Source organism: Cenococcum geophilum (assembly GCF_001692895.1).
Source record: "Cenococcum geophilum 1.58 unplaced genomic scaffold K441scaffold_68, whole genome shotgun sequence".
NCBI classification, from domain to species: Eukaryota; Fungi; Ascomycota; class Dothideomycetes; order Gloniales; family Gloniaceae; genus Cenococcum; species Cenococcum geophilum.
Genome location: NW_027137626.1, coordinates 626,517 through 639,354, shown reverse-complemented (window position 1 = coordinate 639,354; position 12,838 = coordinate 626,517). Strand labels below are relative to the sequence as shown.

Sequence of the window (12,838 nt, the reverse complement as noted above, 5' to 3'; positions counted from 1 at the left end):
TTAAGGCTCCTCGCCACGCTAGTACCACGGCGACACGTGATAGCAACTTGCCATTACGTGACGGCAGTTTGCCGTACGTGGCGGCAACTTGCCTCATTCCCAACATTTATAGCTACAGAAATAGACCAGAACTAGTACGCTAGGGCAATTGGGTTACTAATATACGCTATACTAGGAACCAGACTAGATATTACATACGCGGTGTTAGCCTATAGCCGTTATATAGCCAACCCAGAAGAACCTTATATTAAAGCCATAAAACGCCTCTTCCGATACCTTTAAGGTACTATTAACCTAGAGTTAACCTACTTTAGTTTCTTAGAAGAACTGGTTAGATATACCGACTTAGACTAGGCGGGAGATATTACAACCAGACGCTCTACTGTAGGGTACGTCTTTAACATTGGAAGTGGAGCAATCAGCTAGTCATTAAAAAGGCAGCCTATTGTTGCCCTATTATCCTATAAGGCAGAATATATAGGAAAAATATAGGCTACTAAGGAAGCCGTCTGGCTTAGAAACCTCTTATTAGAACTACTTAAGATAGAAAAAGAGCCTATAGCGACTATAATCTACGGAGATAACTAAGGAGCTATAGCCCTAGCTAAGAACCCCCAATTCCACTCTAGGATAAAGCACATCTTAATTTAACACCACTACGTACAAGAAAGACAGGCCGAAGGGGATATAAACCTATAGTACATTCCAACGGAAAAATAGGTGGCAGATGGGCTTACTAAAGCTCTACTAAAAGACAAATTTATTGCCTTTAGGAACGCATTAGGGTTAAAAACGCATAAATATTGAAATAGGCCAATTAGGATTTTCCATGCCGGGCATAGAAAATCACTATTGGCTTAATTAAAGGCGGCGACTGCAATTACGTACCACGACACAAATGGGACCTCCCTTAGGCACTCTTTCCCTATTTTCCTCATAAAGAGTTTTTAAGGTTTAATAAGGCCTAAAAGGGGAAGTCCCTTTTTACTATTTATCTATCTACAAAACTTATACAAAGGATCAAGCGGGAGCTGTCTATTCTTACACCATTAGTTCGAGCGGGAGTGTTAAGAATCGGCCTTCTGGTGGCGTAAGGAGGCTGGTAAAGCCAGCCTCCTCGATATTATACTATATAGCCACTAGCCTTTCCTAGATAGATGAATCAAGCAATTGAAGCAATACATTACATTTCAACAACGCCCGAGTCGTCAGCATTGTCGACGATCATCACCCATCGCCCATTCAACTCGTCGCACAACCAGTTACGAACGAGCCGGAGAATATCCGCTTTGGGATTGTCCCACCCTTCCACCCTCGTCGTCTCAGCGATTCTCCGGTACCCCTCCTCGAATCTCGCTTGCGTGCCTGCGTGCACCCAGAACACCCACGTTGTCAGCGACTCGTCCCGCACCTGGTAGGCATACTCGATGGCAATCTGGGACTTCCTGTTCGGAGGGTCAGCCACCGATCGGTGCAAACCTGCAATGCTTGGTGTCTACCCAACGCCTCCAAGGCCAACAAGTGCTGCTCTAGACGCAGACTGCTGGCTCTTGCATTTAATTTCGGTAAGGATCTTACGATCTATAAAGTGTGGATCACGCCGGAACGGGACGGTGGAGGATGGGGCCGGACGAGGCTGTGTTTGGTCTAATAACAACAGACTGTCAGAATGTAGATACATGACCTAGACCACGCGAGCGTCATACCTGCCAAGGGGTCTTTAAGAAGTGAGGATGAAGTGGCGGCGTGGTATGTCAGCGTCTGGATATACCCCCGGACCACTCCTGTTATCTTCTTCACCTTTGCGTCATGCCGAAGGCTCTGGAATGCCTTCTTACTTCTCCTAGCCCAAGAGTCATCTAATGCGGGTAGTACCTCCGCAATCACATTATCTAGCGTCTTTATCTGTAACCCACACCCTTTGACAGCAGGAAGGAGAGCATTTTTAGTCTCATCTCGTAGAGATCCGGTATCGATCGCCGCTTTCGTCTGCTGAAGTGCGTCTAGCAGCACGGGCAGCTCAGCTTTGATGTGGCGGAAGGCTTCCGGAATCTCTCCTAGCTTGGACTGATACTCTTCAAGACGTTTTAAGACCCGGGATCCAGAGTCAACGACCTGGATTATATTGGCAACAATGCCGACTACGGCTAAAGCTTCCGCCATCTTATCGTGGTAAGCCTTGAAGCTCGAGTACTAAATATGGAAAGAAAAATACTTGCATTAACAAGATGGCGTTGAGAATGCGAACGGCATCTGGTAGGGCTCTTTGCCTGAGTTGCAGAGAGTGTTGTGGTCCATTTTTCAGGTCAACGAGGCTGAGAATACAAGGCGGCTAATGGTTGCGCCGTTAATTGCGGCGAGAGGTGGGATACTATTCGCGTTTGAGTCGCAGAAATATCTAGTAACGATGCGTACATAAAACCATCTCAAGCTCCCATTTTATCCGGCATTAGCAGGGAGGGCGGCCGACCCGCTCCGACTATACCCTTGTAAACTGCTTTTGCCCTGATTAAGAGAGAAAGTTCGGACAGAGGCGTTTTCGCCACAAAACACGAAGGTTGGTAGAGCCCCATAACCAAGCACGTGCTGATCTAACTGAGTTCGGTTAAATGATTATGAGATATTTGGGTGCCTAATTAGTTCTATATCACTGAAGACACATAAAATGTATTCATCTCTGTAAATCTTGTAAGTTATAAGCTCGAATAATAGCCATGCTCAAGCATTCCCCAAATACCCTTGATCCCAACGCCAAGTCACGTTTTGTGGCGTTCCTTATCTCTCCCAACCTCATTGTTCACATCAAAGTGGAAACATCCATTTCCGCGGCGCGATAAGCTTCTCCCAATCCATATCTCGATTAGCATAAAGCAAGCAAGCTGCAGCTGCAGTAGTGCGTCACCGCCGGGCTCAGATCTATCTCAGTACCCCAGATTCTCTCCCCGCCATGCCTTCAGAACTTCTCTCATCTTCAGCCCACGGGCCCAGCTCGCGTGCCTACAGTCAATTGCCAACATGCCGCAACATCCCGACGCCGCGAATGAGCGGACTCGGTTGCTCTACCACGTCGCCAACAAGCGGCGGTTGAGCCAACTGCAGCAGCAGGACGAGGAAGCACGGTCGATCATCAGTACGGCCGTGACTAAGGACGAGCAGCATATGTCAGGGAGCACGGTGGGCGAGCGGCTGCCATATAACGACTACACGACCATTGACTGGCTTCACGACCTGGTGCGCCCTGCAGGACAAATTTGTATGTGTGCTTGCGCTTACTAACGGGTGTGGAAAGGTCAAAGACTCGTACCGCTTCCGCTACATCAACTCGCGCAAGGGCCTGCGCTACAGACTGATATCCATTTTCGAAGCATGCTCGGGCTGGATCGCCGCTGCCATTATTGGAACCTTGACGGCGTGCGTGGCCTTTGTCGTCGACATCACCGAAGCAACTGTATCAGACTGGAAGCTCGGGTTCTGCATCACTAACCCGCTGCTCAACCGCGAGGCATGCTGCCAGCACAAGACGCCGCTGCTGCGCATGCGGTCCGAGATCGCTGATGGCTGCGAAAACTTCAAGGTCTGGACGGGCAGCTACTGGGGCTCGTTCGCCATCTACGTCGCGTGGGCGCTCGCATTTGGCATTATCAGCTCCAGCGCGACCATGCTCACGAAACGCTCCTTACCCGCTATAGCTCCCGGCCAGGGGGATAAAGGCAAAGTCCAAGATGTGGATGCACCCTTGCAGCCGCCAGTATCAGGTAAATCGATGTACATGGCCGCCGGCTCTGGCATCCCTGAGATCAAAACTATCCTCTCCGGCTTCGTGATCCCGAACTTCCTCGATTTTAAAGTGCTGCTCGTAAAAGCCTTCGGGGCTATCTTCGCCGTGGCCACGGGCATGTGTCTCGGCAAAGAAGGCCCCTTCGTGCACATCTCGACATGCGTCGGCTACATCGTGGGCATGTGGTTCCCCAAATATCGCGAGAACGAGGGCAAGCTGCGAGAACTGCTTTCCGCGGCCTGCGCATCTGGCCTCAGCGTAGCCTTTGGCGCACCCATCGGCGGCGTGCTGTTTAGTTACGAGGAAATCAGCACCTACTTCCCACGCAAGGTGCTCTGGCGTGCCTTCTTATGCTCGCTCTTCGCGGCCATGGTGCTCAAGCAGCTCAACCCGACCGGGACCGGCAAACTCGTGCTGTTCGAAACAAACTACGGAACCTCGTACCAGCCAGTGCATTACGCTGTCTTCGTCGTGTTGGGTATCGCAGGTGGCGTCTTCGGCGGCGTCTTCTGCCAAGCCAACTTCAAGTGGTCGAAATGGTTCCGCGCCTATCCCCTTATCAAAAACCACCCCGTGTTCGAAGTCTCCCTCGTTGTGCTCGCCACTACGCTGCTCCAGTTCCCGAACCCGCTGACCCGCGAGCCCGGCGACATCATCATTAAGAACTTGCTCGTCGACTGCCGTAGCGAGGCCTCGGCCAGCACCTGGGTATGTCAGAACGAGGCCCGCAGCCCCGACGGCAGCGTCAACGGGTCCTACATTGCCTGGCTCACTTACGGGACCGTCGTGAAACTACTCCTCACCATCATCACCTTCGGCTGCAAAGTCCCCTCGGGCGTTATCATCCCCGCGCTAGACGCCGGTGCGCTCTTCGGGCGCCTCCTAGGCCAGCTCATCCCGTCCATCTCCCCCGGCATCTTCGCCATGGTCGGCGCTGCCGCCTTCCTCGCCGGCGTCTCACGCATGACGCTCTCCATCTGCGTCATCATGTTCGAGCTCACCGGCGCGCTCGAATACGTCGTGCCGCACATGGTCGCGATCATGGTCGCGAAATGGACCGCCGACGCCTTCTCGGCCGAGGGCGTCTACGACCTCGCGCAGACGATCCTCGGTCACCCGTTCCTGAACCCGGACCACGCGCTCGCGATCGTGCGCAAGCACAACCTGCTCGTCGAGGCGCTGGTCCCGCCGAAGCGCACCATGGACGAGATCACGGTGTGCGTTCCTGCGTCGAACTGCGTCCCGCGCAGGCTGCTGGAGCAGAAATTGGAGCAGCTCAGGCGCCGCGGGCTCATGGATGCAGGGCTCGTGCTCGTGCAGGATCTCTGCAGTCCCGACAGCAGCAGTGCCGCCGGCCGGGGGATGCTGCAAGGCTACATCGCGGAGGGCGAGCTCGAGTTCGGGCTCACGCAGCTCGGGGCCATCTATGCGGCGGACGCTGAGGTGCGGCTGCTGGGCGACGCGCAGGCGGAGGGCGAGTTCGATCTCTCCGGGTTCGTGGACCGCACGCCGCTGAGTGTGTGTGTGAAGGCGCCGCTGGAGTATGCGGTTGAGTTGTTTGGGAAGCTCGGGCTGAGGCATCTGTGCGTTACGGAGGAGGGGACGGGGAGGCTGGTTGGCGTCGTTATTAAGAAGCGGTTGGTGAGCTTTTTGGAGCGGTTGAAGGAGGAGAAGTAGGGGGTTGGGGAATTTGCGATGCTGGCGTTTGGGGTCTATGATGGTTAGAGCGACGTTTTGGGTGTGGTTGTGGTTCGGGTATCGTTGAGCTTCTTCAGCGAATGCGTGGTGCTGAGCGGCTGGAAGGGATATAAGACCATGCGAGGCTACTGGCAAAGTACTTGTTGCTGCTTCTCCCTGCTCTGAAAGGCTATTGCAGGAGTGTTGATTTCGTCACGCAGAGTTACATATAATGACTTCTTTCTTGGTAGTAAAACGTGCATTTTAGTCTAGGTTTGCGTCTGCAGTGTTCGCATTTTCTTTTCTTTGCTTTACTTCCGCTCCACTTTCGCGTTAAACCTAGGTTGTACCCGTCGCTTTCTAGAATTGGAAGGTGTAGTATCATCACGTTAATGAGTGCTATTGATTGGCTGATACTCTGGGTAAGTCGTGCGTCTATTACCAATGAACGTTCAGCCCGAGTGTGGATTCTGAGACGTGCAGAAATTAAATTAGCTGCTGTGTGTCATATAGGATGGGAGCAGCAACAAGGTCAAGTGCATCAAGTCAGTACCTAATAACAATCCTCAGCCCTGACCGCTGGGTGAGCATGACCACAATGCAACCAAGAAGGCCTTCTGGATAATGATATTCAGAGTCAACACGTATTCTTTCTACGCAATCCCTATAAGCTGGGCTATACCGCCAGCCAAAACGCATCACCACCATGAAAGGACTCAGCTCGATATCGGCCACGTCAATACAGGAGGAGCCGCACCATTATGATCTAATGATGCCGCCCTTTATTTAGGTTAGCTATAGTGAATTTATTATGCTAGACCCTTGGTCTTTTAGACCCTTCATACAATAAAATACTCATGCTTCTTGGTTTTCAGATACAAATGCCGGAAATCTATGGGGTCAAATGAGCCGAAAAGTACGACACTACGCGTAGATCGTAGATTTTGCCTTGTGATCCAATCAGCATTCCGGCCTGACATTCTACAGCATAATCATCCTAAGCTACTGACGAGTACTGCATAACTGGTAGGAACAAGAAACAGTTCCGGAGCACCTCCAAAGCCCTTTTCCTGGAGTGTCGTTTTCACATTCTCTTATTTCATCCCTCATACTATTGCCGTCCGGCAATAGTTAAGCTCCAAAAAGGACAAGGCGTGACGGCCGTGCTTCATTCTTAAGCTGCCTTTGCGGGAGCAGGCCTAATCGGTATCTGTGCACAGTAACACATCCGTGCTCGCTCGACTGAAGCTGGCGGACCTCCTACTTAGCGGAACATGCGTTTGCATCTCTTCCTTGGGCTTCAGGACTGCAGAGTGGTGTCTTGGCCAGTGTGCGGTGCGTCTGGATCACCGTCAATGCTTTACCATGTTGACATGTCCCTTTCCGCTCTCCTGATCTCCTGCAGAACAGGTGTTGTTGAGGGGTCTGAATGATTTGACTTGCAAGTTAGTTCGTTCTGGTGATACCTGCGGCTTCAGAAATTGGCACGGCGGATACGGCATAACGGAGTCTTTGAACCAATTGTTGTGAACCTTTTGAAAAGAATTGTTTCCTCACTTTGTGCCGTTGGAGCTGTGCCACTGTTATCATTGAGGAGAGCAGTAGGCTAACTACGTCGACGCTGCTTAGGGTTGCCGATCAACTCACGGGCGGTGATGCGGTGGCATCAGGAGAAGAGAAATTGACCCTCCAGTTCTCTTTGTCTGACGAGTTGGAGAAGCCGGTGGCCAATATGTCTACGAGAACGGAGAGTATGGCAAAGAGTTCGGTGAAACGTTTTCGGCTCTTGTCATCTTCACCGCAGAACTTCCTATCAAAGAGGCTAACGACAAGTCGATCTAAACGGAGCCGATTTTTCAAGAAGGCTTGGTGAGGTCAATTCCTTTATCTTGTCCTTGTCTCTTACAAGTTTCACCTATATTTATTTGGGTTTTGTTCTCGTCCTCATCTTAGCCAGGTGGATTTCCGGTGCTATTGCCGCTAGTCCGTTTTAATCCCCTTTTGGGCTTCATTGTGGAAGTTTACGGAGTTGCTAAGGTGGATTTGGCCTGCGAGTTTAGAGTTTAGATCCAGGTGAAGTTAGCCGCTGTACTCCTCGACCGACAGCTTTGAACTTCGCTCGTGTGCTCCAGACACATTGTGTTAGAACTCGTGTGAGGATTAAATTGATGAGGATCTAGGCTATTTATGTGGAGTGGAGAGACCCCCTTATAGAACCCCTGAACTAGGCCCTATTTGGCTTTCGACACATTGAGATAGGCTTCTATGTTTGGATTTTGGTGGAGATAACAGTTATCTGAATTGTTGCAGTATTGTTTTGGCAAACTTCTCACGAGCAGGGATATGGTGATCATGAACACATATTCAGTATCCGTTAGCGCAGAAAACGAAAGGATCCAGAGTAAGCACGCGCAGTGCGCTATATTTGCGCACAGGCGGAACAGGAAACGAACGATACATGGCTGCATCTGCTGGAACGGTAGTCACTTCAAGATTAGTTCATGGTCTTCAGCTTATCCCCCGGAGGTGTCTTTTCACGTAACCTCTTTCACTGGCTCTGTTCGCCTCAGTCGAGCGCTATTCATGCTGCGGCGTCATTACTTCTTCTTAGAAGCCGTTAGTGCACTTCCCCTACTGACTTGTATACGCACTGCTGTCCTTGCGCCGTGCTATCCTTGCACCGTGCTACGTCGGCCTTCGAAGCCCGTTCCGAGGCTGGACAGTGCATGGAATCCGACGAGAAGCATAGCGGCGCTAACTTCGCTGTATGAATATTCACAGTGTCTGATAAAAGGTAGACGGCCTCCATCGACAAGGAACACCGCGGTAAAGAGACCCAATCGGACGGGTTGAGGAGTCCATCATCCTCGTGGTCTTCTTGATGCCCTCAGCGGATTTGTAGAAATCCTGCTTTTGGATATTGAGTTCGTGGTCCAATTCAACTGGGGCGATTGTCTCGTTTATGGTGCCTCGTTTGGGGGGCCCTATTGGTATTTAGAATCCCCAGAGTATGGAGATTTGGGGGCTTCCAATCTTGCTCGCTAATCCACGTAGCTGAGATTGAAGAATCAGATGCGGAAGACCCCCACGATCACGAGCTGGACAGGCCCAGTTCTGTATTGGACCACGATATCTAATATTGTGGTTTATGGAAGAATGGAACGCATAGCAGTTGGTATGCAATGCCAACGCATGCGGCATGTGACTCTCAGGCGTGTCGCTGCCAAGCCAGCCGTTCAACGTCTGCAACTTCAACTTTACCTGCCCTTTTCACGATAGGTCGGTGATGTTCGTGGCGATAACGTTGGTTTTCAGTCAAGTTCGTCCTTTCGCTGTTCATAATTTTAATTCTGCCCCTAAATAATTTGGTTTCTACGATAGACGTTGTTAACTTATTGTAATCTTGCGCTCATCATGTCTATGAAATAACTTCCTACTATTCGCTTACCCTAAAATCATTCTTTAATTTATTTCCCTTCTCGTACTCGAATTCACCCGATCCCTCTTTGCGCCATCATGCCGTTCTTGCAATCTTGCTTATTATGTTACGATCTTAAACTCGAAAAGCTCCCGAAACTTTACAAAGATCCTTACGCATATTCCATCGGCCAAGTACCGCGCTATTGGATCAGGTCACAGGAACTCCGCTCATCCGCTGTCAAAGCCAAACATGGTAGAGGATGCCGGACATGTCGTATGCTCAGGGATGCAATAGACACCTTGATAAGTCAGGGTGGCCTGACGGATATGGGATCAATACAACCCCCTAAAGCCCGGGAGCTAGAGTATCAGATAGCAATTCTAGATAACGAGAATCACGATGCTTGCGGGAAAGAGAAAAAGGAAGGACGGAAAGGCAGGGTTGGATCTCAAAGTCTGCGTCTGAAGCTGAGATGCAGTGTGGATGGTGGATACTGGGATAGTCAAGGGAGGGGTTTCATGGAGGAATTCGATGTTGAACTATTTACGCCACCTGGCGGTATGTTACTCCTCGACTTACCATTCTTTGAGCCTCTTTATTTGTCACCGTAACATTGCTGATCAAATTGTCTAATACCAGCCCGTTCAGCCTCGTGGTCAGCGATTGGTCCGGCAGGAGAAGTGCCAACGAAACCGAGAGGAGAGGAGTGCGCCCAGAAAATAAGATCGTGGCTCGATAATTGTGACAGGAACCACAAACTCTGTCAGACAAGCAGACCACCAAATCAAGCCGGACCTTTGCCGAAGCGGGTCCTTGACTTATCCGATAACAGGATCCTCCTCGCCGAATCCTCTGGTAGGATAGGACATTATGTGGCGCTTAGTCACAGCTGGGGTAAAGAGGAACTTCTCACCACGACAAAAGACACACTTTTCGAGAGAATGCGAGGGATAGATTTCCAAGATCTTCCGCAAACATTCCGAGACGCTGTCAATATTACCCGCTGGCTTGGTATACGTTATCTCTGGATAGATTCACTGTGTATTGTTCAGGGTGACAAGCTCGACTGGGAACAGCAATCTGCCGCGATGGCTGATATCTATTCAGGATGTTACCTCAACATAGCAACGACACGGTCTCTTAATGCATTTGAAGGGTGTCTAGGCGCGAGGTGGACTTCACGAGATACGCTAGAGTGGGCTGACACAGTTACGAAAGAGACGGACCCGCTGACCAAGGAAACGATATCTAGGATCAGAAAGTGTGAAGTTAGATCGTTCCGGGTACCTACCAATAGTAGAAGGACAAGTCAGGCTATAAGAATCCGCCTAGCTCTCGACTCCTCCCATGAAGTTGTGGGAACAGCGCGATGGGACCGAAAGCATAAAGAAACAGCGCCTTTGCTGCAACGGGCATGGGTTTATCAAGAGCAAGCTCTCTCCCCACGAACAGTTCACTTGCATGCCAACGAGATGGTCTGGGTCTGCAAGGTTGAGCAGCTCTGTGAATGCAAAACTCTGGACGGAAAACCTCCCGGTAAGGATAGTTGGAGTGCCTTCAAAAATCGGGTTGCTAGTCTTGGCGAATTGACTACCAAGCAAGAACTTCACGGGCTATGGAGAACAATCGTAGAGGAACATAGTCTCTTAAATCTGACGTACGAGTCTGATAGGCTTCCCTCACTTTTCGGACTTGCGAGCAGATTCGCGAATAACTTTCCTCAGCAAGAGAGGTACTTGGCCGGTGTGTGGGAAAGTGACTTGCCGCGAGGTCTCCTGTGGGCGGCCGGAGACAACAAGCAAGCCGCTGGTCCTATGCGCCAGAAGCTTTCGAAAGCATTTGGTGTTCCCTCCTGGTCATGGGCGGCGTTGACTTGGGGGTGTAACGCATCTGGAATGGACTGGGAAGCTGAATCGAAACCAAAACCAACAAGCTGGGCACCCACGGTGACCTATGAGCAAGACTCTCGTTTGTCTATCATCAGTGCTTCTAGTACGGTTGATAAAGGCAACATATATGGCGCGATTTCTGGTGGGAGTATTGTTCTGGAAGGAGCTGTTTGCGCCGTTGTGAAAATAGGTTTTTCGAAGGACCATTTTGATGCAGAATATGATACAGAATCTGACGACGAAAGTGACTCGAGTAGCGAAGAATGGTACACTGCTGTTGAAGAGGATGATGCAAAATATGACGCTGAGAATGAGGATAATGACGATGATGAAGAATCTGATAAGGAGTCGTATGAGGACTCAGATGAAGACTCAGATGAAGATATAAGAGATGATTACAGAGAAACAGGAAACGCTGATACGAGTCAATGGGTTTCCTATGCTCCGTACTCCTCTGACTCAGACGAAGAGCATAGCAGCGCTGAAATCCACATTCCTCCATCTATACCCCCGAAGGCTCCAAGCGTCCCAATGTCCACCAACATTTCTCCCTATCTCCTTTCTCCACCCAACAGGCCTCAAGCTATGATCGCGCCAAATAAGATGCTAGCTCCTCTCACTTCATCCACACTCTCCTCCACTCTTCCATCTCCAATCATAAAGCCTCAAAGCCCGACATCTTCTTCTGTATCCTCCAGCCCATCCTCCAGCCGCTCCAGCCGTTCCTCAAGCGTCTCCTCCTACCTCACCTCACCCCTCCATAAACCGCTCATCCTAGACCTCTTAAGCCGAGCTCGATCCCGATCCCGACCCCGATCGTCTCAATCCTCCCGCTCAACCACAAGCATCTCCTCCTCTATTCAATCCTACGTTACCGCCGAGCCTTACAACGTGTTCAATTCGCTGCGCCTAAGCTACGATACTGTCGAAGACCAGCACGCCATCGAGACAGCTAAAGATGTAGAGGGCGGAACTGTGTACTGCCTTTACATCGGCACATTCACCGAGACATTCGACGACGAAGACGAAAACCCGCAGCTGAGACATAGGGGTCTGATACTGAGGCCGTCGTCTAGGGTACCGGGAGCGTTTGAAAGGATCGGGCGATGGACACAGTATATTGAGCATTGGGTTAAGAATAAGGAGGTGTTCACGAGGGAATCGAAGATTATTAGAGTTGAGATTGTTTGAGTTGTAGGGTTGGCTGAGGGGAACTTCTCAGGGATCTATTGATGTTTAACCACTCTTTTGGAGGCCATTTTCTAGACGAGTGCATTTTCAGTTGTGAACTCTTAGCATTGCATATGGTGGGTTCTGTCACTACTTCATCCTTCCATCACGCTACTCTTCTCTTGGTCATCGAACTGTATACGCATACGTGGCGGAAGTTTTCTTTCATTCTATATCCTTGATCTTCAGGAAGTCTGGCAGAACTGCTATTCTCCTTCGGCGTCATTTAGTCTTGGCCATAGGTGACTAATTCACATCGACCATCTTCGTCTCAACGCAACCCGTAAATCCTTTTGGCAGACTATCATATTCTCTATGCATACTAAAACCACTGAAGGATATCAATCCCAACTACATGCAAGACCGGGGCTCAGGCAAAATGCTCTAAGCTAGTAGTCATATTATATTCCTCGAGTCCCCGAGTTCCTAAATCCTTTCCGGACAGGATCTGGATAGTAACACTTGGCAGTAACTTTATTGTCCGAACCTTCTGCCAAGTTCAATTCTGCCGGTGTAAAATCAGTGGCGTAGAGCTTATTTTTTTAGTGTTCTCTATACGCCTCTGCCTCCCCGCCTCCCTACCACTACGCCTCCATACCTCTAGCCTACATCTACGTCTCTACGTCTCTACGTCTCTGCGTTTCTACGTCTCTACATTGCTACCTAATAAGACGTGTAAAGAAACACGTAAGGAGATATAAGTAGAGATATAAGTAGAGGCACGAGCAGAGACACAGGCAGAGATAGGGGGGAAGCAGGAGGTATGGGAGGAGGAGCAGAGAAGTAGGAAGGTAGGTCTGGGTGAACAGTGCTTAAGCTTTAACGTTCCCCTTTCTACTTCTG

At 50.2% G+C, this 12,838-nt stretch overlaps 3 protein-coding genes across 3 annotated transcripts; 2 read left to right on the top strand and 1 right to left on the bottom strand.

Moving 5' to 3' along the window:
- Positions 1 to 1,526: 1,526 nt before the first annotated feature.
- Positions 1,527 to 2,329, bottom strand: K441DRAFT_313621 (uncharacterized protein). Its single transcript, XM_067641120.1, has 3 exons — positions 2,220 to 2,329; positions 1,711 to 2,163; positions 1,527 to 1,647 (listed from the first exon to the last, which is right to left on the bottom strand). The coding sequence occupies exons 2-3, from the start codon at positions 2,161 to 2,163 to the stop codon at positions 1,582 to 1,584; spliced, it is 519 nt and encodes a 172-aa protein (XP_067497942.1). The 5' UTR covers positions 2,220 to 2,329; the 3' UTR covers positions 1,527 to 1,581.
- Positions 2,330 to 3,041: 712 nt separating this feature from the next.
- Positions 3,042 to 5,842, top strand: K441DRAFT_646876 (chloride channel-like protein 3). The gene is made up of 2 exons (XM_067646834.1): positions 3,042 to 3,231; positions 3,290 to 5,842. Exons 1-2 carry the CDS (start codon positions 3,160 to 3,162, stop codon positions 5,453 to 5,455), a joined length of 2,238 nt encoding a protein of 745 aa, XP_067497941.1. The 5' UTR covers positions 3,042 to 3,159; the 3' UTR covers positions 5,456 to 5,842.
- A 3,284-nt stretch (positions 5,843 to 9,126) lies between these two features.
- K441DRAFT_646873 (HET-domain-containing protein) lies at positions 9,127 to 12,271 on the top strand. The gene is made up of 2 exons (XM_067646833.1): positions 9,127 to 9,434; positions 9,516 to 12,271. Exons 1-2 carry the CDS (start codon positions 9,152 to 9,154, stop codon positions 11,954 to 11,956), a joined length of 2,724 nt encoding a protein of 907 aa, XP_067497940.1. The 5' UTR covers positions 9,127 to 9,151; the 3' UTR covers positions 11,957 to 12,271.
- The last annotated feature ends 567 nt before the right edge of the window (positions 12,272 to 12,838 follow it).